Here is a 27,203-nt window from a genome sequence, read left to right as displayed (position 1 = left end):
TTATGACGGTGCCTGAGAGAGGGGGAAGAGTGTGTGCTTGGAGCCACTCTTGAGGTTGACCAGTCTGGTCCATATGTAAATGGTAAAGTGAATGATGTAGAAATCACTTTTCTTGTGGACATTGGTGCTACCCGTTCTACTGTTAGATCAGTGGAATTAGAAAACCTGCCTCTCTCTGGGGAAAGCATCCAAGTAGTTGGCGTAGCTAATCAACAAATTAAAACAGATTTGACGGAGCCTGTTAAGGTAGAAATTGGCAAATTTAAGGACAGACACAGATTTGTAGTTTGCAACAGCAGTCCTGTAAACTTGCTGGTAAGAGACATCCTATGCAAGATGAACTGCAAAATATACTGCTCACCGGAGGGTATTGAGCTTCAGACACTAGAAGGAGATGGGCTGTACAAATTAACAATGTTAATGGTTGAAGCAGAGGAAAGCAAATTATTTCCTGCATTTGATAAAGACAATTTACCTGAAGAACTGAAAAAGACAGTCAAAGCTGAAATTTGGGATTTAACAGGAAGTGAGATGGATTTGATGAAAAATGTAGACCCAGTTAAAATCACAGTGAAACAAGGATTTTCCAAACATTCCTCATTATACAAAATGAAAGCAGAAACAATTGAAGGTGTCATTCCTGTAATTGACAAATTCATAAAACAAGGTGTTCTAAAAGAAATTGAAAGCAGTCCATGTAATTCACCGATTATGGGGATCAAAAAGCCAAACGGAACGTACAGAATAGTTCAGGACCTGAGAAAGGTTAATCAAATAGTTGTTCCATGTTGCCCAGTGGTTCCTAACTAACCTGGGCGAAGCACTACGCTACGCTCGCATAGTTTGCAAAGTTTGCGCAACTTCGCACTACGCGAGCTGCACGTAGCACAGTGCGAACACGCGTAGTGCAAGGTAGCGTAGTGCAGCAGTCATTTTTTGCTTGTTCACGGTCCTCAACGTCATGTTCGCGACCGCGAGCAAGCAAAATGACATCCCGGCGAGATTCTCAACGCGGGGAGGTCAGGTTTCTCATTGCGAGTGGTTGCGCATGCTTGCGACTGCTCGCAATGAGAAACTACCAGTTCGAGTTGAGAAAGCTGCTGCTCGAGTAAAAATCTACCCGAGCAGCAGAAAACTACAGCTCGCACTGTGCAAGATGCCGTTTTCAATGATTGCACAGTGCCGGGTGCTTGTTCGCACTGTGCAATCATTGAAAACGCATCTTGCACAGTGCGAACATGCTACTACGCAGCTCGCGTAGTGCTACGTGAAGTTCGCGTAGTGCAAAGTGCACTTCGCGTAGCTTCGCGTAGCTTCGCGTAGCGCTACTTCGTGAACTACGCCCACCCTTATTCCAAACCCAGCAGTGATTCTTTACCAAATTCCGCAGGATGCAGAATGGTATATAGTCATCGACCTTTGCAATGCGTTCTTTACTGTTCCATTGCATCCAGATAGCCAGCAAATGTTTGCGTTCCGGTTCCAAGACCGCATATTAGCATGGTGTCGCATTCCTCAAGGGTATACAGAGAGTCCATCTATCTTTAATCAGTTGTTAAAGCAATCTTTGGAGAATCTAGAGTTACCTGGAAAATCGACATTGGTCCAGTACATAGATGATCTCCTTGTTGCAGCAAAAACCCGAGATAACTGTGTCACAGATACAATTACTCTTTTGAATCATCTGGCAGATGAGGGACATAAAGTGTCACCTGCAAAATTACAGTTTTGTAAACAAGAAGTAAAATACCTTGGTCACAGAATTGCAAAAGGAATCAGACAAGTGACAATTGAAAGAATAAAAATAATTCAGGGATTGCAACCTCCCAAAACACAAAGACAGGTCAGAATGTTTCTAGGAATGATTGGCTATTTTCGCCAATGGATTAGTGGATTTTCAGTAATTGCAAAACCACTGCAGAGACTAACAAAAACAGATATAAAAGACCCAATTGTTCTCACAGAAATTGAGATGGAAGCTTTCGAAAAGCTAAAAAGAAGCTTGTGTGAAGCTCCATCTCTAGGCATGCCAGATTACGAAAAGGATTTTGAACTGTACTGCAGTGAAACAGAAGGATGTGCACTGTCAGTTTACTTCAGAGACACGGAAAACTGAGAAAGCCAATAGCATATTTCTCAGCAGTGCTTGATCCTGTTGCAAAAGCATTACCAGGCTGCTTAAAAGCAGTAGCTGCAACTAATGTGAGCCTTGAGCAAAGTGAGGGAATCATAATGGGATTTCCTGTAAAAGTCTATGTACCACACTCTGTAGAAATTCTCCTTACCAGAAGCAAAACACAGCATTTAACGAGTAACAGGCTTACAAAATACGAGAATGTTATTCTGGGATCAGATAATGTCTCGATAGCAAGGTGTGTGAATTTAAAGCCTTCCACATTGTTGCCTGATGGTACTGTAACAGAAATCAGAAATGAAAACGACATTGATCATGAATGCTTAGATGTTTTGGAATATTGCACCGAGCCTAGGCAGGACATTAAGGATGTTCCTTTGCCTGTATCAGATTTTGTTTACTTTGTTGATGGTTCTTGCCTGAGAACAGAGGAGGGTTTTCTGGGAGCAGCATATTGTGTCTGTAAAGTTGCTACTGTGATCGAAGCATCATGTCTCGAAGGAATTCGTTCAGCTCAAGTAGCAGAATTGATTGCTTTGATTCGTGCATGTGAAAGAGCAATAGAGTTAAAAATCACCATAGTGACTGATAGCCAATATGGGTACGGAGTTGTTCATGATTATGGTCAGCTCTGGCCTCAAAGGGGTTATTTTACCTCTGCAGGAACACCAATCAGAAATGCAAAATTGTTCAAGAGATTGATCGATGGCATTCAGTTACCAGAAAAGATTGCTGTCGTGAAATGTGCAGCTCACAAAAAAGGTGAAGATTTTATCACTAAAGGAAATGCCTATGCAGACGAGATAGGCAGGTACTGTGCGAAAAACAATTGTTCAATTAATCGGGAAAAAGATGATGAACATGTCTTGAATTCACTTATGCTAACATCTGTAGTAGAAACATGGCAGGGAGTAAAAGATTTACAAAATGAGGCAAGTGATGAGGAAAAAGACACATGGTTAAAAGGATGTTGCAGACAGCGAGAGGAGGACGAGATTTGGGTATACAAAGATGACAGACCAGTTTTACCAAATAGCATGATTGCTGACATGGCTAGGATGTACCATGGTCAAGGACATATTGGAAGAGATTCCATCATTAGGCTATTCAGACAAACTTGGTATAACCCAAAGTTCAGAATAATTGCAGAATCTCTTTGCCAAAGGTGCTTAGTTTGCCAACAAATGAACCCCAACATAAAAACAGTTGTAAGCATGGGAACCATAGGACGGGAGGGTGGTCCTTTCACAAGGTTACAAATGGATTTCATTGACATGCCACCACATAACAAGCTACGTTATGTAATAGTAATAATCTGTTTGTTTTCAAGGTGGGTTGAAGCGTTCCCCACACGTCCCAATGACTCAGTTACTGTTGCAAAATTACTTTTAAGAGAGATCATACCAAGATACGGTTTCCCGGTGACTGTGGAACACATTTTGAAAACAGATTATTACAAATGATTTGTGAAGCTTTGAACATAAAACAGAAATTACACTGTGCATACAGACCAGAAGCATCAGGTGTTGTTGAGCAAGTGAACGGAACTATTAAAAATAGGATTGGCAAAATGTGTCTAGCTACAGGTATGAAGTAGACTGATGCACTTCCACTTGTTTTGATGTCACTAGGAGGTACCCCTGATAAAAAGACAGGTCTAAGCCCACATGACATTTTCATGGGCAGAGTCATAAGACAAGCATTTATACCAGTAGGAAAGCTGATGAGTATAAATGATAGCGTCATTTTGGAATATTGCAAGAACCTGTCTGACGTCGTGACTTCTGTGTTCCATCAGGTGGGAACGGAAGTGCAAACAAGAGAAAAAGAGCAAGCACATGATCTGTTACCAGGTGACTGAGTGAGGACAAAAGTTCATTGAAGAAGAAACTGTCTGGTACCCAGGTGGCAGAAAGCAAGGCAAGTCATTCTTGTCACAACAAATGCAGTGAAGTGCAAGGGTTTGAAGAGGTGGATTCATGCAAGCCACACCATTCGTGTACCTCCACCTGAAAATCCTGACGAAGAAAGTGACACCACTACTGATTCAGATTCAGAAGAAGAACCTGAGAAAAATCCAGATCCTGAAGATCGACAAGAAAGTCGACATCTGGAGAGTTCAAATGCGAATCAGGCATTGAATGAAAAAGATTTGGAAATTGTGATACTAGACTCTGAAAATGATGAAGATGTGCTAGAAAAAGAAGCAGAAAAAGAGTCTGAACAAGTTGTGACTCAAGACCAGGAGAGTATTGAAAAGCAGAAAAGAAGCTCTGAAAGCAGGAACAAGAAATCTGAAACTGGGAAGTTGTAGGTAATTGAAGAAGAAAGAGAAGACGAATTACCAAGTACCAACTATAAAGATGATGTTCCTAACGGAGTGAAGCTGCCGAGTAAAGAAAGTCCTAAGTACAAATTTCAAGTATCAGATACAGAATCTGAAGAGAGTGATGAAGATTCTGATATAAGAAAATTCAGAAAAAGAGCTTGGAGAGCAGAGTGTAATGTGACCGAGCCAAAGAAGAAATTACTGAGAAAAGGTGATAACTGGCCAAGAGAAAATGAAGGCCTGAAATTCAAATTGGTAAAAAGATCAAAGGAGCAAGTAAATGAAATATCAAGTCAAAAAGGTGATCCTGAAAAGAAAAGTGAAACAGGAAAGAAAATAGAAGTCATTAGTAGTAGGGCAAAAAGAGTTGTGAAACCCAACCAGAAGTACAAGTCCCCTGAATGGACTTACATCATTATTCCACCTGTAGTGGAAGTTAACAGTAGTAGTCAGGGAGAGATAGATGACAATAGTGACAACGATTGAAATATCTTCTGTTAAAATTTTAGGTTTTCGTTTTTAGCATAAGGCTGAAGAAATTGTGTTAAGTGACACAAGGTCGAAGAAATTGTGTTAGCTGGAAAAACACATTGATGTAAGACGCAAGGTCGAAGAAAAGCTGTTAGAAGGTGGGTTTTTTTTCTAAAAAAAAAAAATTAAAAAGGGGGGTGTTAGAAATTAGAAATTTTAAGAAATTTAAAATTTTTGATTTTTGTTTTCCTTGCAAGGCTTTCTTAACAGAGTGAAAATGCCTTACACTTTTACTAATAGCAAATAAAGATGGTCCATTTTTAGGAGATGCTGCAAAATGTCTTTGATTTGTGTGGTCCTAATAATCTTGCTTTGGTTAGTTTTAGCTGTCATTTTCCCTTGTGGAATTGACAAGGAGATGTATAAAGCTAACATGACGAGCAAAGCTTTAGTTAAACAAGATAAACATGGTCTAACAAGCAAAACTAACAGAGTTATTGATCACAATCCAGAGATTCACCAAGATAGATCTGTTGGTGATTTTTCTAGCAATACTTTTTCAAGGCTTCTGGCTGAGTATGTAAAGGTTATGGAAGCCAAAGACTGTTACATATGTGTGAAATTGCCTGCTTCTGTTTCGGAGGGAGTTACCTACAACATGCTTCCTCTTACTTATGGCATAACCTGCAGTGTGATAGCTAGCTTATTTTATCAGACTGGTCGTTTAGAATATTACTATTCGATCCATGGCGAGATTTTTGCAAACCTGAAAATTGAGAAAAGCTTAAATAAGCACAAACAAGCTAAACTGTTGAGGGATTTTTTCATCGTGACAAATGAACTCACCTATGAGTATGCATTTAAGAACAATTTGACTTGTAAATTGAGAACTGAGGAAAAATCTTTCCTGAATTTAGTTGAGGAGAGAAGAGCAATTTATAAAAGAAATGAGATGCTCAAACAGACCAAATCTAAATTCTGGCAGTTAGAGGATGAAAAAATTAATGGAAAATCTTTTGAAAATTTTGCTATTCACATTGACAAACCAATTAGTGGAAAATTTTGTATCAGGAGAGATAACACATTGTTTGACAATTATTTTGTGGGTGCAAGTCATTGTGAGGACACTTATCAAATCATGTGGGGTTGGGGATTCAAAGGTGGCAAGGATACAATTTTCCCTGGAATTTATTTTGTATGTGGAGACAAAGCTTACTACAACCTCCCAGATCACTGGTATGGGACGTGTTTTGTTGGATTAGTTTTTCCCAAAATATTCCATGTTGACAGAAATGCAGAAGGTTCATTTGAAATCAGCAATCATCTGAATAGATTTAAAAGAGAAAGTTTCTCAGAAATTTTGGGAGACATCTTTCAAGCAGCAATACCTTTAGTGGGTATAACCCTGAATGCAGGAAGAATCAGAAAATTGTCTACAATTGTTGACAGGTTGTCAACTGATACAGCAAGTGACTTTCAATTAGTGGATACTGAGCTCATTGCTATACGGTCCATGGTAATGCAGAATCGTCTTGCTTTAGACATTCTGCTAGCAAAAGAGAGAGGAGTTTGTGGTATTTTACATGTCCAACACTGCTGTGCCTATATCCCTGACAAGAGTCAGAGTATTGAGATGTACATTAAAAACATCACTGAGTTGCAATCAGAAATTATACCCTTAGAAGAGGATGATTTTTCAGAATGTTTGAGCAAAAGATTTGCAGCAATCAAAACCTGGTTTCAAGAGATTGGTGGTTCAATTCTTGGCAAAATACTGACACCTTTATTAGTTATAGTCTTTGTGATATTGTTGTTGAAGATCAGTTGCATGCTACACAAGAGAAAGAAATACTTGAGGGAAAAGAAGAGAATATACAAGCTTAGAAAGGAACAGGAGAGAGGAATAGAACTGGGCGAGTTTCGTAGAACTCAATATGAGAGTTGCAGACAAACAGCTGAGACAAGACTTTAGAAATATTAACACAGTGAAAATCAAAACATGTTCTTCTTTGGGATAAACATTTAGCTACATTATTTGGGTGTAGTTTGGTGATTTTGAAATCACCAGATGAGGGAGTTGATGGAGCGAGATTTTAAAATAAATTTGTTTTAACTCGCAAACTTAAACTTCCATAATAAAAAATATTGTATTAATATGTGTGGAGTGAATATTATTAACCAACCTAGATTAAATTGCAAAATATGACATAAGGGATTAATATGTGTGCTCATATATGTGCTTTATGTTGCAAATGCTTGTTCGTGAAAAATAATAAACTAATTTAGTTAATTATTATGTCAGAATTAAATGTGGCTGTTTTATTAATGGCATGTGCTTATTTCTGTGTGCTCATGTTTTGTCTTTTCATCTTTGTGTGGCACAATTCTGTTTGTTGCTAAAATGCTTTGGCTAGGTAACATTTATTAATGGGTTAATAATTAGCAAAGGTGGGTGGGTAACAGAATGATTTCTAATTCTTGTATTAATTATTCTTTTGTGTTTGTTTGAACATTAGTTAACAAGAAAGAGTCTTGAGGCCTAGCACGAATTAAACATGGTGTTGTCGAGTCCTGTCCAGAAAAGAGCAAGAGCCTGCGTGGAAAGTTTTATCACGTTTTAAAAATGCAAGTTCCATTGAAAAATGTATTATTCGTGCTCTCGAATGGACTAAAACCAAGGACGGTAACCGGTAGAGATTGCCAAGCTAAGGAAGTCACTGACTGTCATTTACAAATGTTTCATTTTGGAGGAAGCTGCGTGACTTGTGAATAAGAGACAATAGACTCTAAGAGAAAAGTTTGAACCAGGCTTCGAATAGATGACGACACCATATGGGTTGACGTCTGTCAACCAATGAGAACTTTGGATGGCAGGAAAGAAAGAATACATTTAGTGAGATTAGTTAGGGAAAAAGGTATAAAATCTGTCCCCATGGGAGGGAGTGGGCTCTTCTTCTCCCGATTCCTGTTAGGCGTGACGTGCTGACGGACTCTTTGGAGCACGAAAGGATCAATAGGGTTAAATGACTTTTTACCTTATATGCTTTTAGGTGAAGTGAGTTTTAGGCAGGGAAAATAGGGCTTAGGTGATGGAAAACTGTTTATTCTTCATTAAACATGCTATTTGATTTTGCTTGAAACTGACAGACTAATTTGCAATTCCTCAAACAATGCTGCTTAAATAAAGAGTTTCTAATAAAATGCGCTTTCTTTGAATAAATAGTTAATAAATAAGATTTTTGAAAAGACAAACTGGTCTTGTTATTTCATGGTCTTGTTACCATCAGCAGATCCATTTGCCTAAGTGACTTAATTGAATGCTAAGTTTTACAAAAACCATGGTGAAATCATTATACTGCAGTTGTATATAATTGTATATATATATTTTGTGAATAGGTTTTATTAATTAGGTCACATGATTCAGTTGCTCAAAAATATGTCTTGTTAGTTTATGGGCCTTGTGAGTGTTTTATGATTAATGGTGAGTATTGTGGAGTTGGGTAGTGTTGTTATGACATATTTTCTATAGGGGCGCTGGATCAAACCCACCAAAACTGGCAAAAGAATCGATTCAGTTTCTACAATATGCCGACGATATCGTGGTATAAAGTCAAACCCCGATAGGCCTGCAAAGGGTCATAACCAAATTAACTGAATATTTCGACCTAGTAGGCCTGGAACTGAATACCAAAAAAACAAAGGTAGTGAGATTGGCGGGCCCAAGCAGAGGAGCATTTAAATGGTATACTAAGAATACACAAATCGAGGAGATAACCTCATACAAATATTTAGGTGTCAAACTAAGCAAAAACATGTCCCTGCTGAATAAAAAACGGGATATTACAGCTAAAGCTCAATCACTCATTTTCGCTTATAAACTGCTTCAAAAGAAACTTCAATGCCCTTCATATGGTCATCTTTTAAAAGTAATGGCAGCCGAATTATTACCAACCTTGTCCTACGGGTTGGAAATATGGCATGGGAAAGAAACTGATACCCTAAACAAATTACAGACAAAAATATATAAATCTGTGTTTAATCTTTACAAAGGATCATCTCCAGCGCAAATACGACTGGAATTTGGCCTGCAAAACCAAGTTTACCACAGGAAAGCTGTCTTTGCAAAATGGTGCTGGAAACTTAGATCATCAGAAACAGGATCACTAAATAACATATGTTGGCTGGAAATTAAGAAACAATATGAACAACAGGATCCAAACTCTTGGGGTGACTACTTGCGAACAGCCCTGGAAACTTTAAACATCGAGGAGATTTGGAACAGCCACTTGGAACGAGCATCATTTAACAAAAAAATGTGCAAACTGAATGCAAAGGCTCTATCCTTGGTAGAAGATAAAAGGAGTTTGGCCAAACGCCGTCATGCATGGACCGTAATACATTCAGATAAAAGATTAAAACCGCAACCTTATCTTGAAGCCCAATTCCGGTTATGATTAAAAATGAAATTTATGGCATTCAGATTGGGTGATCATTGCTCAAAAGACTTGATTCTGACGTGGAAAAATAAACAGCAAGAAACGTCATGCCGACTATGTGGGTACCACACAGAAAATCTGTATCATCTAATGTGCACGTGTGAGACAGTAAAAGAGGAAAGAAGAACTTTGTTGAAATCAGTTCTAAACTCCCTACAAACTCGCACCTGCAGGTAGGCAGTCACAAGCTGGATGGGTGCTGCTTCGAACATTTCATATGCCGCGGTGTAAAATTCATGACCCTAGTAGAGACTCTACTCTCAAAAGTTGAATGAGTTTAAGACATGGGTCTGGAAAGTAAACCTTTTTTTAGAAATATAAATATTTTAAGAATATGAATTTTATTTTTTATACTTGATTGCTATTGTATATGTATACTTTATGGTTGTGATAAACCAAATAAAGTTAAATTTGACTGACTGACTGACACTCAGTACCTCCTGAGCATGACCTCACCAGCATCACCTCAGGATCACTTTGCACCACCTCAGGGTCACTCTGCACCACCTCTGCAACTCTCGATACCACCTGAGCACCACATCAGGATCACTCTGCACTACCTCGGCATCACTCTGCACCACCTGAGCACCACCTCAGGATCACTCTGCACCACCTCTGCATCACTCAGTACCACCTGAGCACGACCTCACCAGCATCACCTTGGGATCACTTGGCATCACTCAGTACCACCTGAGCACCACCTCACCAGCACCACCTTAGGATCACTCTGCACCACCTCTGCATCGATCACTACCACCTGAGCATCACCTCACCAGCACCACCTCAGGATCACTCTGCACCATCTCTGCATCACTCGGTACCACCTGAGCACCACCTCACCAGCTCCACCTCAGGATCACTCTGCACCACATCTGCATCACTCGGTACCTCTGCACCACCTCTGCATCAAACTGAACCACCTAGGCACCACCTCACCAGCACCACCTAAGGATCACTCCGCACCATCTCTGCATCACTCGGTACCACCTGAGCACCACCTCACCAGCACCACCTCAGGATCACTCTGCACCAACTCTGCATCACTGTGTACCACATAAGCACCACATCAGGATCACTCCGCACCATCTCTGCATCACTCGGTACCACCTGAGCACCACCTCACCGGCACCAGCTCAGGATCACTCATTTCCCAAACTCCACCCTCCCATTTGTCTCCCCCCACCCATAGCAAAAAAGTTATTACAAACCAGCATTAGAATAGGCAGAAAAAATTTGCGAGCATTTTAAGGACAAAAAAAACGTAGATAATATTTTCTACGTTCATTATTTTCTTAAAAGGGTCGGTCACTTGTCCATAATGTCTTCTTAGTTATATATAAGGTGACAAAATTGCTTTTAACACTTTTTTATCATAACTTTTCAACATGCTGCTGAAAAGGCACACAGCTTAAAAACATTGGCGAAGCCAATAGCTCTGGCTAAACACTTATAAGGTGCCAAAAGTGAGACCAATTGTCTATGCCATTGCTTGTTACAAAAGTCATCATTTGCTAAGGTTTCAGCTCCAACTTTGGAAACCTGGCTAAGTGCCTAGAAGCCTCAATGAATGAGTGCGGCAGACTGGTGTATTTTACACTTTAAGAGTACGTGTGGTTTCTGCAGTTTTTTTCAGGTCTCGCCTACACAGCGCGCAAGCGCTGCATAGGAGACCTTTAGCCGTTGTTCTGCTCTTTTTCGAAGCACATACTCTTGCTTGTGGCAGCATCCACATAGCGGGAGCGAGCAGCAATGCACCACAAGCACGAGTATGTGCTTCGAAAATAGAGCAGACGCTCTCCCAAGTGCACGCGCTGCACGGCTTATTTCTTTTTTACTTTTAGAGCGAGGCGCTCACACGCTTGTTTGCTTAGCTATCTGTCCCTCCCTGGTTTCACAGCACATGAGATTTACCCCATCCCACATCAGTTGAGGCATGCCAAGTGTTGGATTTAACCTGCTGAAACGGTTGTCTATTAACAGAAAGTAAAGGAACTGTTTTTGTTAATTAAATAAAATATGGACTCGGAGTGCCCCACAGATTCCCCCGTCTTGAACTTGGATTGAGGACATGAAATGAGACTGCAGCCCTCAAATGTGGCCCTGTCCTGGTTGCCAAACAAACTTCCTTCACCCACCCTTGCTACAGCTCCAGCCCCTCCCCTCCTTCTGAAACTCACGCTGCTCCTTAGGATTTACATCGGCCTCCCAAACCTACCCTTTAGCTCAACCCCTGCTCTCCACTCAATCGCTCCTGTCCTTAGGGTTCATTAGAAGTTCACCTTCCAACTGTAGCCTTCCAATCTTCATTCAATTAAATGCCAGAGCTTTTCCGTCGTTGAATGGCACCTTCCTTCTAGCCTTACATTCATCCTTCCTGCTCACTCTTTAGCACAACTTCTTGCAAACAAGAGGTGATAAACGGTGGAACAGCATACGTTATTCAAGTAATGTATAGAAATCATCAACATCTTACTACTCATTCATACTGACTTTCCTAGAATCATCCCCATGCATTCCATTTACAACATCATTCTCTATTTACATATTACACATCAGCAAAGCCATTATGTGCATACCATAGTAGACTCACACCCTTTCAGACACTCTGAACACCCCCACCCCCAAGAAGACAATTTCTCAAAACATATCCACATTATATCACAAAATGATCAAATCTCGTCCTTCCTCCAGCTATGAAGGTGAGGCACAGCAACACAACGCTATGAAGGTGAGGCACTGCAACACAGCGCTGTGAAGGTGAGGCGCAGCAACACAGCGCTAAAAAGGTAAGGCACAGCAACACAGCACTATGAAGGTGAGATGCAGCAACACATCCATGTGAAGGTAAGGCGCAGCAACACAGCGCTATGAAGGTGAGGCTCAGCAACACAGCGCTAAGAGGTAAGGCACAGCAACACAGCGCTAGGAAGGTGAGACACAGCAACACAGTGCTGTGAAGGTGAGGCGCTGCAACACAGCGATATGAAGGTGAGGCGCAGCAACACAGCGCTAAGAAGGTGAGGCGCAGCAACACAGTGCTATGAAAGTGAGGCACAGCAACACAGTGCTAAGAAGGTGAGGTACAGCAACACAGCGCTATGAAGGTGAGGCGCAGCAACACAGCGCTAAGAAGGTGAGGCACAGCAACACAGCGCTAAGAAGGTGAGGCACTGTAACACAGCGATATGAAGGTGAGGCGCAGCAACACAGCGTTATGAAGGTGAGGCACAGCAACACATCGCTAATAAGGTGAGGCGCAGCAACACATCGCTATGAAGGTGAGGCGCTGCAACACAGCGCTATGAAGGTGGGGCACAGCAACACAGTGCTAGGAAGGTGAGGTGCAGCAATGCAGCGCTATGAAGGTGAGGCACAGCAACACAGCGCTAAGAAGGTGAGGCACAGCAACACAGCGCTAAGAAGGTGAGATGCAGCAACACATCCATGTGAAAGTAAGGCGCAGCAACACAGCGCTATGAAAGTTAGGCACAGCAACACAGCTCTATGAAGGGGAGGTGCAGCAACACAACGCTATGAAGGTGAGGCACTGCAACACAGCGCTAAGAAGGTGAGGCGCAGCAACACAGCGCTATGAAGGTGAGGCACAGCAACACAGCACTATGAAGGTGAGGTGCAGCAACACAGCTCTATGAAGGTGAGTCACTGCAACACAGCGCTGTGTAGGTGAGGCGCAGCAACACAGCGCTAAGAAGGTAAGGCACAGCAACACAGCACTATGAAAGTGAGATGCAGCAACACATCCATGTGAAGGTAAGGCGCAGCAACACAGCGCTATGAAGGTGAGGCTCAGCAACACAGCGCTAAGAAGGTAAGGCACAGCAACACAGCGCTAGGAAGGTGAGGCACTGCAACACAGTGCTGCGAAGGTGAGGCGCTGCAACACAGCGCTATGAAGGGGAGGCGCAGCAACACAGCGCTAAGAAGGTGAGGCGCAGCAACACAGCGCTATGAAAGTGAGGCACAGCAACACAGTGCTAAGAAGGTGAGGTGCAGCAACACAGCGCTATGAAGGGGAGGCGCAGCAACACAGCGCTAAGAAGGTGAGGCACAGCAACACAGCACTAAGAAGGTGAGGAACTGCAACACAGTGATCTGAAGGTGAGGCGCAGCAACACAGCGCTATGAAGGTGAGGCACAGCAATACAGCGCTAATAAGGTGAGGCGCAGCAACACAGCGCTATGAAGGTGAGGCGCTGCAACACATTGATACTTAAAACTCTCCTGAGGTGGAAGCCAGGAGACAGCACTTGTAAGCTACTTTTAATGCACTGTATTTGACTGCTTTTTAACCACAAGCAACTCACCTCTGGGCACTTTCCCACGAAATTCGCCATCACCATTTCCCCCGCGCAGCGGATCTTAGCGCTGCCGCGGGCTTGGGAAAGAAACCGCCGCCATCATGCGCCAAGCTCCCTGGCCACGCCCACTCAAGTGAGGCCACGCCCACTTCTCCTCAAGCCTTCATAAGCGCGCAGACTGCTAGACGCGCCATTGATACTTAAAACTCTCCTGAGGCAGAAGCCGGGAGACAGCACTTGTAAGCTACTTTTAATGCACTGTATTTGACTGCTTTTTAATCACAAGCAACTCACCTCTGGGCACTTTCCCACGAAATTTGCCATCACCTTTTCTCCCGCGCAGCGTATCTTAGCGCTGCCGCCGGCTTGGGAAAGAAACCGCCGCCATCGCGCGCCAAGCCCCCGGCCACGCCCACTCAAGTGAGGCCACGCCTCCCACCACCCTATTTCAATGTGCAATCACCAGACGCGCAGCGGACAAGCGCAGCGGGCGAGCCGTCAGCGCGCCAAAGGCAAGCCCGTCTGCGCCCGTCCGTGCCAGACCGGGCCCAGGGCCCGTAACCCCTGGAGGAAACACACCTGCACTAAGGGTTTGTGCACCCGAGATGCTACTCTCCCTGAGACTCCCTGTCAAGCAAAACTGCAAGATCCTACATAATGACCGGCACAGCTCAATCTCTTGTCCTTCCTGCAACTTTCAGCTTGGGGTCCCTCTGCCGTGTCGGCCCATTTTCACAGGCCGCAAGCTGTCACACACGTGGCATCTCAGCAGCCTAAATTGCAGGTCTCTCTGCAAACAGAAAAGAAACATCCACGACCTTCTGTCAGACAACTCACTGGACGCTTTATTTCTCACAGAGACGTGGCTGCATGCCAGTTCAGGCCCAGACATTGCAGAAACCCTACCGTCAAACTATGCCATTGTTAGAAAAGATAGAACTACCGGTGTGGGGGGCGGCATAGCAGTCATTTTAAAAAAAACACTGCAATGCACTTTGGAACCGGTCTCCTTAAATGCCTGTGAGATGGCCCTTTTTAAACTCCAACCTCACCCGAATTTCACCTTCACAGGTCTTCTGATCTATCGACCACCTGGGCCCATTCTTCCATGGGCCACTCAACTTGTGGACTGGACCGCATCGGTTCGGGTAAACTACAGCAATCTGTCCATCATAGGTGACCTGAATATACACTTTGACGATCCACGAAACAAACTAGGCAGTAATTTAATTCACGATCTTGCTGCTATGAACCTCACTTTGTGGAACTCGGGAGCAGCACACAAAGGAGGTCACCTCTTGGACCCTATTTTTTCCAGCATTCCCTTGTCACACTGCCTTCCAGCCTTGCCCCTGCACTGGTCAGACCACTTTCTCATTAATTTCAGCGTGTCTGATCCAAGGGCTTCTAGCCCTCCTAGCTTGGCAGGACAGTCTGGTAAAAGGAATTGGAAGATGCTGGACATAAATCAATTCATTTCCGTCCTTGACTCTGCACCCTTGGGTGAGATATTTGATACGGAGGACATAGAGATTGTAGCCTCAAAGATTAACAAATGGCTTTTAGGAGCCTTGGACGCTTGCCTGTCTTTGGCTCACAATAAATATAAATCCCACAATACTCCAGCGCCATGGTATAATGAGTCACTGAAGGCTGCAAAATCCAAGTGTAAACGTTTGGAACGCCTTTGGAGGAAAGACTACTCCCCTGCAGCCAATTCGACCTACAGAAATGAACTCAAGCTTTACCACAAAGCCTGCACCACAGCTAGAGCCACTTACGTTGCGAAAACAATTTCTGAGGCCACAAACAAATCAAAAACATTGTTCAATCTTGTAAAAGAGTTAGCAGGCTCTAACACCACAGCCAAACCCCCTCCATTGAATAATGTTCAATGTGAAGAATTGGCGCAGTTCTTTACAAACAAGATTGAGACAATCTATCAGGATATCGTTAAACATCACCTAGCACAAGCAGCGACGGATCCGGATCTTGGCCCGAAGGCGGAGGTCATTGCCCTTCCGCCAGACCTGTCCTACGAGCCATTGAGATCCTGGCCAGAAATTAATGTCCAGGGCCTTCAAGACATCCTAGGGAAAGTAAAATCCGGCTCTCCCATTGACCCCCTCCCAATTTCCGTACTCAGACTCCTGGACACCCCACAACTCTCCATCATCTGCCAGACTTTGAATCTATCCCTCTCCACGGCAAAGGTCCCAACCATGTGGAAACATGCCATGGTCTCACCCCTTCTCAAAAAACCATCGGCAGATCCGAAAATCCTGGCCAATTTCCGTCCAATATCCCTCCTGCCTGCCTTCTCTAAAGTATTGGAGAAACATGTCCACGGACTCCTCGCCAGGTACACGGAGGTGAACGACATTCTTCACCCCTCTCAATCGGGTTTCCGCCCAGGCTTTTCGACAGAGACGACATTACTCGGTGTGATGGACAATCTTCGCCTCCTGGTAGACAGAGGGGATTCTGCTGCGCTGATTTTACTTGATCTCAGCGCAGCATTCGATACCATCGCCCATAACATTCTGTTAAAATCGCTCTCTGCCATGGGCATCAGGGGCAAAGCATTGGACTAGCATCTTTTCTGACACTCAGGACATTTCAAATCACATCCAGTACCTCGTCCTCAAATGTCCATCTATCCCCCTATGGAGTCCCCCAGGGCTCGGTGTTGAGCCCTCTGCTCTTTAACCTATACTTAACCCCGCTCACCCAGATCGCAGAAGCAGCAGGTCTAAATATGTTCACCTATGCCGACGATTCGCAGATCGTTTTTTCACTGTCCAATGGAGACCAAGACTCCTCCTCCCTCCTGCAGTCAGGCCTCAGGAACATTGCTACCTCGATGAGTGACAACATGCTCAAATTAAATGGTAGCAAAACAGAGGTTTTAATACTGGGTGCAAATCACCATCTCTGGAACCCAAGACACTGGCCATCTGAAATGGGTTCCCTACCCTCCCCGTCGCAACAAGTATGCAATCTAGGCATTATCATCGACAATGACCTAACCATGGAGCCCCAAGTCACTAACCTCACATCAATTTGATTTACCATCCTGAGGTGGCTCAGGAAAATTATCTGGATGCTACCTGACGACACACAAAAGTCTGTGGTCAACGCATTAATCACCTCCCGTTTAGACTACGGTAATGTCCTCTACCTAGGGTCATCACAGGCAGTCATGAGACGCCTTCAACTTGTGCAGAATGCCGCCGCTAGATTGCTCTGCAAGTGCCACAGAATGGAACGCATGTCCGGTCATCTCAGGGCACTCCATTGGCTACGAATTGAAAACAGGGTCAAATTTAAAACACTTAGCCTTATGCACAGAATTAAATGGGGCAACGCCCCCAGATACTTACAAGCCCTCGTGCAAACCTATACGCCGGCTCGCTGCCTGAGATCCTCATCTCAAGGCCTCTTCTGTGTGCCCAAAGTGCGCCGAGCGAGGATGGGGGGAATATCATTCTCCCTATTAGGCCCCAAGCTTTGAAATTCCCTCCCTCAGCAATTACGCTTGGAAACCTGCTACACCCATTTCCGCAAAGCCATTAAGACATGGCTTTTTAACCAGTAGCTTGCTCCTGCCTTTTCCCTGAGTTTTTACGATCCGCTCACTGGTTAAGTATATCTTAGCGCCGGGAAACCCTTTTTGGGTAGCTGTCGCGCTTTAAAAGCCCAATAAATAAATAAATAAATATGAAGGTGAGGCACAGCAACACAGCGCTCTGAAGGTGAGGCGCAGCAACACAGCGCTATGAAGGTGAGGCGCAGCAACACAGCGCTAAGAAGGTGAGGCACAGCAACACAGCGCTATGAAAGTGAGGCACAACAACACAGTGCTAAGAAGGTGAGGTGCAACAACACAGCGCTCTGAAGGTGAGGCGCAGCAACACAGCGCTAAGAAGGTGAGGCACAGCAACACAGCGCTAAGAAGGTGAGGCACTGCAACACAGCGATATGAAGGTGAGGCGCAGCAACACAGTGCTATGAAGGTGATGCACAGCAACACAGCGCTAATAAGGTGAGGTGCAGCAACACAGCGCTATGAAGGTGAGGCGCTGCAACACAGCGCTATGAAGGTGAGGCACTGCAACACAGCGCTATGAAGGTGAGGCGCAGCAACACAGCGCTAAAAAGGGGAGGCGCAGCAACACAGCTCTATGAAGGGGAGGTGCACCAACACAGCGCTAAGAAGGTGAGGCACAGCAACACAGCGCTATGAAGGTGAGGCCCAGCAACACAGGGCTAAGAAGTTGAGGCACAGCAACACAGCACTATGAAGGTGAGGTGCAGCAACACAGCGCTATGAAGGTGAGGCACTGCAACACAGCGCTATGAAGGTGAGCCGCAGCAACACAGCGCTAAGGAGGTGAGGCGCAGCAACACAGCGCTATGAAAGTGAGGCACAGCAAACACAGTGCTAAGAAGGTGAGGCTCAGCAACACAGCATTAAGAAGGTGGGGCACAGAAACACAGTGCTAAGAAGGTGAGGCAGAGCAGCACAGCGCTAAGAAGGTAAGGCACAGCAACTCAGCACTATGAAGGTGAGGCGCTGCAACACAGTGCTATGAAGGTGAGGAGCAGCAACACAGCTCTAAGAAGGTGAGGCGCAGCTACACAGCGCTGTTGGACTTGGGCCTTAGGGCAGGTTCACCCCTAATCTTTTTGCTTTTATTTGTGACCCTGTGTAGTGATTTTTGGGTCTCTGCGCACTTTTTCCCTGTGTCCCAGAGTGAAAGTGCGTGCGTGTAGTATGGCTGGCCTGCCCTCCCATAGGAATGCATGGGGAATGTGTGTGTCCATGTTAGTTCCTGATGCGTGGGGAGTGCAGGCTTGAGTTTGGTATGTATGAACTCGTGAGAATGAATGCTGCGCAATGGTATGTGCGGCTTGTATGTGTCTAGAAGGGAAGTGCTACTTCTGGACATTGATGTATGTGTGCAGTGAGGATACTGGAGCGTGATTGGCTGGAGCTGGCTGGCATGCCAGGCTCCAGGAAGTCTGGATGGGTCTGCCCGGTGGTGATTGTGAGATCAGCATGAGTGATGTGTGGGAGGAGTGCACCTGGGTCCTGGATGGGCTGGGTTTTTCCCCACACAATGCTGGCTCGGCCCCCCTGTGGTGTGTCTAACGACCCTAGCCTCCCCAGTGAAAGAAATGGGTGGTTGGGCCCTCAAGAGTGCTCCAGAACCAGCTGCAACTGGTTTTCCCCCCCACCCTGCACCTTGAAACAAAGGATTTGTTAGTATAAGAAGGGGCTGTGTCCCCTTGGAAAATGTTCCACTTTTGGATCCTTGCCAGAGGGGGCTGTTGCTGCTGCTGGGGCCAGGAGGACCGCCACTTGGACTGTCTCCCTGCCTGGAGACCCAGTGTGCTGGCTCTGGCCCAGCTTTGCCCCCCCTGTCTGCCTCCAGACCTTGCTGGAGCTTTTTGCTTTTGGCCAGAGCGCCTAGAAGCGCTTTATTCCTCCCCTCAGCGCTGGGAGCGCTTTTGCTTATATTTCTAGCGCTGTGAGCGCTTTATTTTGTCCCTGAAGCGCTGGGGAGCGCTTTTCGTGCAGCCGGTGCCCACCCGGCATCTGCCCGTTTTATTTTGCCGATTTTCGGCATAGCAAGTGCCCACCTCGCTTTATCTTTAATCTGGAAGCCGGTGCCCACCCGGCATTGCCCCGTCTGTGGATATTGAAATTATCACGAGGGAGCCCACTCCTCGGATACTGAGAGCCCGCCTACCTGCCTGATACGAGCCGCCGCGCTGCCCGCGGCGACCCGGAAGTGATTGGTGGGCCGGCCAATCCCTGCGCGGCCTGACCGAGAGACCCGGAAGTCCCGCCCTCGGCACTGCGCGAGGAGAGGAGAGAGGCTGCCGGTGCTCACGGGGCTCCCGTGAGGAGTGGAGAGCCCCGCACTGCCAAGAGGAGAAGCCCAGCCAAGAAGAGCCGACGCCGCGAGGAGACGCCGCCTCCCGAGGTATCTGGTGAGTGCGGGCGTGCCCCGGGTCGCGTCTCTGGCAGGGCATTCCGTTGATTTAGAGCCACGCGGCTCTGGGGGCATTTATTTGTTCTGAGTCCCCCGTGAGGGACTCCAACGACCGGCCCCATTGTGGGAGAGCCAGAGAGGCTCCAAGGCACCCACCACTAAGTTGTATTCACGAGCCCCGAGGCTCGAGGGGGGCAGTTCTTTGTTCTTCGAGCCAAGTAGGCTCACGGCGCCATTTGTTCATGAGCCCCCGGGGCTCCCAGCCCATGATTGATTTACGAGCCTGAGAGGCTCTAGGGGCACTTTATTGTTTAGAGCGCTGAGGCTCTTTAGTGCCTATTTGCTTTGCTAGTTGTTCTACAAAGCCCGGAGTAGGCTCACAGCGCCCACATTTGTTATTGAGCCCCAGAGAGGCTCTTGGGTGCCACATTTGATTTGCGAGCCCTGAGAGGCTCGAGGTGCCCTTACTTCACAGAGGCTCTTGGGGGGCACAGTTCGTTGGTTAGAGCCCCGAGGCTCCCACACTGTGTTTGGCCCCCTCACCCTTGTTCTTGAGCCCACGAGGCTCCAACGTTGGCCAACAGTATTCACAACTGTCCAGCACTTAGTGGACAGTTGCTTCGTTTAAGCTTTGTGTTCTGTGCTGCCTGCGCAGCTGCCCTGACATTGAGACTCAGGGCATTTCAGCCCCTTTCGAGGCCAGTTGGCCTGGGGGACAGTTCTAGTGTTGTGCTACATGCACCCTGCGCAATTTATGACCTGCTTAGGTGATTCTTTATGTTTTATTCCCCTTTGCTAAAAGTGACCTGCTTAGGTAATGCCTTGTGTTTTTATTCCCCTTTGCTAAAAGTGACCTGCTTAGAGGAATGTTGATGGTTTATTGCCTTTGCTAAATGTGACTTGCTTAGGTGATTATTTTAGGTTTCCTTCCCTTTGCTAAATGTGACTTGCTTAGGTGATAGGTTTTCCTTCCATAGGTCCTGATGTTAAGGTCCTAGTTCCCTGCGTGATTTCCCTACAGTGTTTAGGGTGGCGTAGGAGGTATTTACCCTTTACCAGGAAGTCCTGGTTGTGTGCTACATGTAACTATTTTGTGTGCTACATTCATTATATGTTTATGTGCTAAGTGTTATACCTACAAATATTATTTCTGAAAAGTGCATACCCCTGACAGTGGTCCAGGTGGCCCTGTCCTGTACATAATCCCTTGTAAATCTTGTCCGTGCCTGTTGGCACATTGTAAAGTGTGTGTCTTATCTAATGTGTTTTTATTATAATACAAAGGCTATTTTCATATAACCTTGTGTGGAGTTTCCTTTGTGGTGGGCCTAGGGTGTTGTTGCTGGGGTGCGCGCGCAAACGCTTTACACATCGCCTCCGAGATTAGCCTTGCTGCTCGCGCCACGTTACCTAGAGGGTGAGCGGGGGTTATCTTGGTGTGTGACTCCTTTGCCCTGACTTGGAAGTGGTGGTCTCTGACTGACGTTGGCGCAAGCCTTGGCCAGCCAGAGATCCCGTTTCTAACAAGCGCTATGAAAGTGAGGCACAGCAACACAGTGCTAAGAAGGTGAGGCTCAGCAACACAGCACTAAGAATGTGAGGCACAGCAACACAGCGCTAAGAAGGTGAGGCTGAGCAACACAGCGCTTAGAAGGTGAGGCACAGAAACACAGCGCTAAGAAGGTGAGGCTGAGTAACACAGCGCTAAGAAGGTAAGGCGCAGCAACACAGCGCTAAGAAGGTAAGGCACAGCAACTCAGCACTATGAATGTGAGACGCTGCAACACAGCGCTATGAAGGTGAGGCACTGCAACACAGCGCTATGAAGGTGAGGCACTGCAACACAGCGCTATGAAGGTGAGGCACTGCAACACAGCGCTATGAAGGTGAGGCGCAGCAACACAGCTCTAAGAAGGTAAGGCACAGCAACACAACGCTAAGAAGGGGAGGCGCAGCAACACAGCGCTAAGAAGGTAAGGCACAGCAACACAGCACTCCATTTATTTATTTTTTTTATTTATAAAGTTTTGTATAGCGCGGACTAGATCCCGAAGGATATCAGAGCGCTTTACAATTATAGGGAAAGGTAACAATCAGATCATGAATCAAACATGGGTCGTAAAATAACCATGAGATCAAATAGTTCACACATAACAATGCAATTATAAGTCCAGAGTGGGCAAGGAGGGGGCTATATGATGTAGCGTGGTGATATAAGGGTAGTAAGTGAATAATCATATCCAGGAATAATAGTCAATTCTTCAGTAAAATCTAAACATGAATAATATGGGGCTTTGATGAAGCATTAAACCAAGTGGTGAACAACTAATAGAACATTTTACAGACCTGGGTGAGCGCGGGACGGGCAAGACGACGTCACATCATGATTAAAGGGAAGAAAACACAATAATAATGTACAGGAATCAAATCACTACCAAATAATAATCATTTACAGGAATGAATCAGACGATACAATGTCCGATGCATTACGGGTGAAGATAAAGTACAAGAAAGGTATATATAATGTCCCTCCTATTAAGGTAAGAACTTCTTCATGAGGAATTTTTTTGCTTCTAATTCGACAGCGGCCTTGGAAGAGATCCACAGAATGTCGGGTGGAAGAGAGTTCCAGATTTTAGGAGCAGATCCAGAGAAAGCTCAGAGGCATCTCCCATTCCTACCACCCTCGGGAACATCTCCGGCTCCCCCCTCCCACAGAGACATCTCCCACTCCCCCCTCCCTCAGAAACATCTCCTTCTCCCTCCTCCCTCAGAAACATCTCCTGCTCCCCCTCCCTCAGAGACATCTCCCGCTCCCCATCCCTGAGAGACATCTCCCGCTCCCCCTCCCTCAGAGACATCTCCCGCTCCCCCCTCAAAGTGGACTCTATCAGTGGATGAAAGGAGGTCTTTCAGTGGATGAAAGGAGGTCCATCAGGGGATGAAAGGAGGTATATCAGTGGATGAAAGAAGTTCTATCAGTGGATGAAAGGAGGTCTTTCAGTGGATGAAAGGAGTTCTATCAGTGAATGTAAGAAGATCTATCAGTGAATGAAAGAAGATCTATCAGTGGATGAAAGGAGGTCTATCAGTGGATGAAAGGAGGTCTATCAGTGAAAGAAAGGAGGTATTTCAGTGGATGAAAGGAGGTCGATCAGGGGATGAAAGGAGGTCTATCAGTGGATGAAAGGAGTTCCATCAGTGGATGAAAGAAGTCTATCAGTGGATGAAAGGAGGTCTATCAGTGGAAGAAAGGAGTTCTATCAGTGGATGAAAGGAGGTCTATTAGTGGATGAAAGGAGGTGTGGAGTCCCCTGGGGAGGGGGTTACTAGATGCAGGGAATCAGAGCGGGTATGAAAGGGGCTGGGGGACTCCTGTTAGCTCCTCTCTGCCCTGTTACAGTCCTGGTGGGGGCCAGGGGGGGCTCTGTTACACCAGGCGGAAGTCTGCTCCTGGCCAGACCCAGAAGAAGGGGTGCACCCCCCCGGTGAAGGTGACATTGAAGGTGGAGAGATGCTCCCAGGTGTCTGCGTTGTAGAAGGACAGCCGCCCCCCCTCATAGTCCAGGTAGAGCCCCAGCTTCTGGGGCGGACGGGGGGACAGGAGGGGGGGAATGACGGCAAGAGTCTCGTAATGACCATGATCCATCCTCACAGTGTGTGCTTCGCCCCATTGGCAGTCCATGGTCTCCCTTCCCAGACTCCTCCCTGCAACGCCCACATAACCCAACCCCCCCTCCTCCAGCACCTCCCAGTAATGTCTCCCCGAGGTGAACCCCTCCCCCCCCAGAACACAGGAACAGTTAGTGAATCTCTTGGGATTGTCCGGACGGGGCTGAGGTCTGTCTGTCCCTCTCACACGTCTCCCGTCCTCAGACAGGATCAGGCGTTCATGAGCCGTGTCTGGATCCAGAGTCACCAGCGCTGCAGAGAGAGAGAGAGAGTTAATGACACACTGTGTGACCTCACACAAGTCACTGTCCCACCCAGAGACCCCAGCACTGCAGAGAGGAGAGAGTTAATGACACACTGTGTGACCTCAGACAAGTCACTGCCCCACCAGAGACCCCAGCACTGCACAGAGAGGAGAGAGAGTTAATGACACACTGTGTGACCTCAGACAAGTCACTGCCCCAGCACTGCAGAGAGAGGAGAGAGAGTTAATGACACACTGTGTGACCTCAGACAAGTCACTGTCCCACCCAGAGACCCCAGCACTGCAGAGAGGAGAGATAGTTAATGACACACTGTGTGACCTCAGACAAGTCACTGTCCCACCCAGAGACCCCAGCACTGCAGAGAGAGGAGAGAGAGTTAATGACACACTGTGTGATCTCAGACAAGTCACTGTCCCACCAGAGAGCCCAGCACTGCAGAGAGAGAGAGAGAGAGAGTTAATGACACACTGTGTGACCTCAGACAAGTCACTGTCCCACCCAGAGACCCCAACGCTGCAGAGAGAAGAGAGAGAGTTAATGACACACTGTGTGATCTCAGACAAGTCACTGTCCCACCCAGAGACCCCAGCGCTACAGAGAGAGGAGAGGTAATGACACACTGTGTGACCTCAGACAAGTCACTGTCCCACCAGAGACCCCAGCACTGCAGAGAGGAGAGAGAGTTAATGACACACTGTGTGACCTCAGACAAGTCACTGTCCCACCCAGAGACCCCAGCACTGCAGAGAGAGGAGAGAGAGTTAATGACACACTGTGTGACCTCAGACAAGTCACTGTCCCACCAGAGACCCCAGCACTGCAGAGAGGAGAGAGAGTTAATGACACACTGTGTGACCTCAGACAAGTCACTGTCCCACCAGAGCCCCCAGCACCGCAGAGAGAGGAGAGAGAGTTAATGACACACTGTGTGACCTCGGACAAGTCACTGTCCCACCCAGAGACCCCAGTGCTGCAAAGAGAGGAGAGAGAGTTAATGACACACTGTGTGACATCAGACAAGTCACTGTCCCACCCAGAGACCCCAGCACTGCAGAGAGAGGAGAGAGAGTTAATGACACACTGTGTGACCTCAGACAAGTCACTGCCCCAGCACTGCAGAGAGAGGAGAGAGAGTTAATGACACACTGTGTGACCTCAGACAAGTCAGTGTCCCACCCAGAGACCCCAGCACTGCAGATAGAAGAGAGAGAGTTAATGACACACTGTGTGACCTCAGACAAGTCACTGTCCCACCCAGAGACCCCAGCGCTGCAGAGAGAGGAGAGAGAGTTAATGACACACTGTGTGACCTCAGACAAGTCACTGTCCCACCCAGAGACCCCAGCACTGCAGAGAGAGGAGAGAGAGTTAATGACACACTGTGTGACCTCAGACAAGTCACTGTCCCACCCAGAGACCCCAGCACTGCAGAGAGGAGAGAGAGTTAATGACACACTGTTTGACCTCAGACAAGTCACTGTCCCACCCAGAGACCCCAACGCTGCAGAGAGAAGAGAGAGAGTTAATGACACACTGTGTGACCTCAGACAAGTCAGTGTCCAAACCAGAGACCCCAGCACTGCAGAGAGAGGAGAGAGAGTTAATGACACACTGTGTGACCTCAGACAAGTCACTGTCCCACCCAGAGACCCCAGCACTGCAGAGAGAGGAGAGAGAGTTAATGACACACTGTGTGACCTCACACAAGTCACTGTCCCACCCAGAGACCCCAGCACTGCAGAGAGGAGAGAGTTAATGACACACTGTGTGACCTCACACAAGTCACTGTCCCACCCAGAGACCCCAGCACTGCAGAGAGATGGGAGAGCGTTAATGACACGCTGTGTGACCTCAGACAAGTCACTGTCCCACCCAGAGACCCCAGCACTGCAGAGAGAGGGGAGAGTGTTAATGACACACTGTGTGATCTCAGACAAGTCACTGTCCCACCCAGTGACCCCAGCACTACAGAGAGAGATAATGACACACTGTGTGACCTCAGACAAGTCACTGTCCCACCCAATGACCCCAGCACTGCAGAGAGAGGAGAGAGAGTTAATGACACACTGTGTGACCTCAGACAAGTCACTGTCCCACCCAATGACCCCAGCACTGCAGAGAGAGGAGAGAGAGTTAATGACACACTGTGTGACCTCAGACAAGTAACTGTCCCAGCAGAGACCCCAGCACTGCAGAGAGAGGAGAGAGAGTTAATGACACACTGTGTGACCTCAGACAAGTCACTGTCCCACCCAGAGACCCCAGCACTGCAGAGAGAGGAGAGAGTTTGTGGTAAATAAATAATTAATTACCGGATCTATTTTTGACTGGATACGATATAAACAGATAGCTCAATAAATAAGAGTCAAGATTCGAGGTAGCTGGAGTTTTGCAGGTTTTAATATATCATATTAAATATCATATTAATATATCATATTTAATATATCATATATCACTTGCCTATTTGCACTTACTTAATTGTGACACTGGTCACACTGTTTTCTGCTCCCTCCTCGGACCGCACAGCAGATTGAACGCTGTGGCGGCTCGAACCGGGGTCAGCCGCCATCTTAGGGAGGTGCAGGGATCGCGGTCTAGGCTTTCAGACCCTCCCGCCCTCCCGGGGTACTTAAACGCCCTACTTGCACTGACTGGTGATTGATACCAGCGCGTTTATTCTTCCTGAGGCGAAAAGCCGGGAAGCATCATTATTGCACATCCAAATAGCGTGTAAAAGTGTGACTTTATTTTTTCTACTGTTCTTTGCTTTTAAACTTTTAAAACTTGCCTATTTGCACTTACTTAATTGTGACACTGGTCACACTGTTTTCTGCTCCCTCCTCGGACCGCACAGCAGATTGAACGCTGTGGCGGCTCGAACCGGGGTCAGCCGCCATCTTAGGGAGGTGCAGGGATCGCGGTCTAGGCTTTCAGACCCTCCCACCCTCCTACTGTATAAATGTGCATCTTTTCCCGTCCGCGCAGCGGGCGGGCGCAGCGGGCGCGCCGATGGCGCGCCGAAGGCGCGCCAAAGGCGTGCCCGTCTGCGCCCGTCCGCGCCCAACCGGGCCCCGGGGCCATAACCCCTGGTCCCTTTCCATCGGCTTTGCGCCCATACTCCAGAAAACAATTACTTGACTTAAGATCTGTCAATACGCATATAACGCACTCCTTTGATTTGCTTGGTAATTTTCCTCTGCATTGCCCTGATTGTCCTTTCCTATTGAATACTACTGACTTATGCAAAAGTCAGCAACATTTAGTTACCAATCCCTTTCCTCCTGGTTTTACATTCATCAGCCACAACTGTCGCTCTCTACCCAAACATAAACGCAATCTTTTTGATTTGCTTACTGATGAGGCGCCTGATGCACTATTCATTACTGAGTCTTGGCTCAACGATAATTCTGGCCCTGATATCGCCGAAGCATTGCCCAGTGACTATGCTATTGTCCGCTGCGACCGACCTGTAAGGACAGGTGGCGGTGTGGCAATAATTTTTAATAAAAAATAC

At 46.5% G+C, this 27,203-nt stretch overlaps 1 protein-coding gene across 1 annotated transcript in view; it reads right to left on the bottom strand.

The window, feature by feature from the left end:
- Positions 1-23,181: 23,181 nt before the first annotated feature.
- The window catches only part of LOC144769997 (erythroid membrane-associated protein-like), a 201,249-nt gene continuing 197,227 nt past the window's right edge, over positions 23,182-27,203 (bottom strand). Inside the window, exon 5 of the mRNA XM_078654193.1 lies at positions 23,182-23,675. Within this exon, the coding sequence (XP_078510319.1) occupies positions 23,182-23,675 (494 nt within the window). The remainder of the gene's footprint in view (positions 23,676-27,203) is intronic.

This window comes from Lissotriton helveticus, chromosome 7 (genome assembly GCF_964261635.1).
Source record: "Lissotriton helveticus chromosome 7, aLisHel1.1, whole genome shotgun sequence".
Lineage (NCBI taxonomy): Eukaryota > Metazoa > Chordata > Amphibia > Caudata > Salamandridae > Lissotriton > Lissotriton helveticus.
The sequence above is the reverse complement of the archived record's forward strand: the minus strand, read 5'-3'. Positions and strand labels throughout refer to the sequence as shown.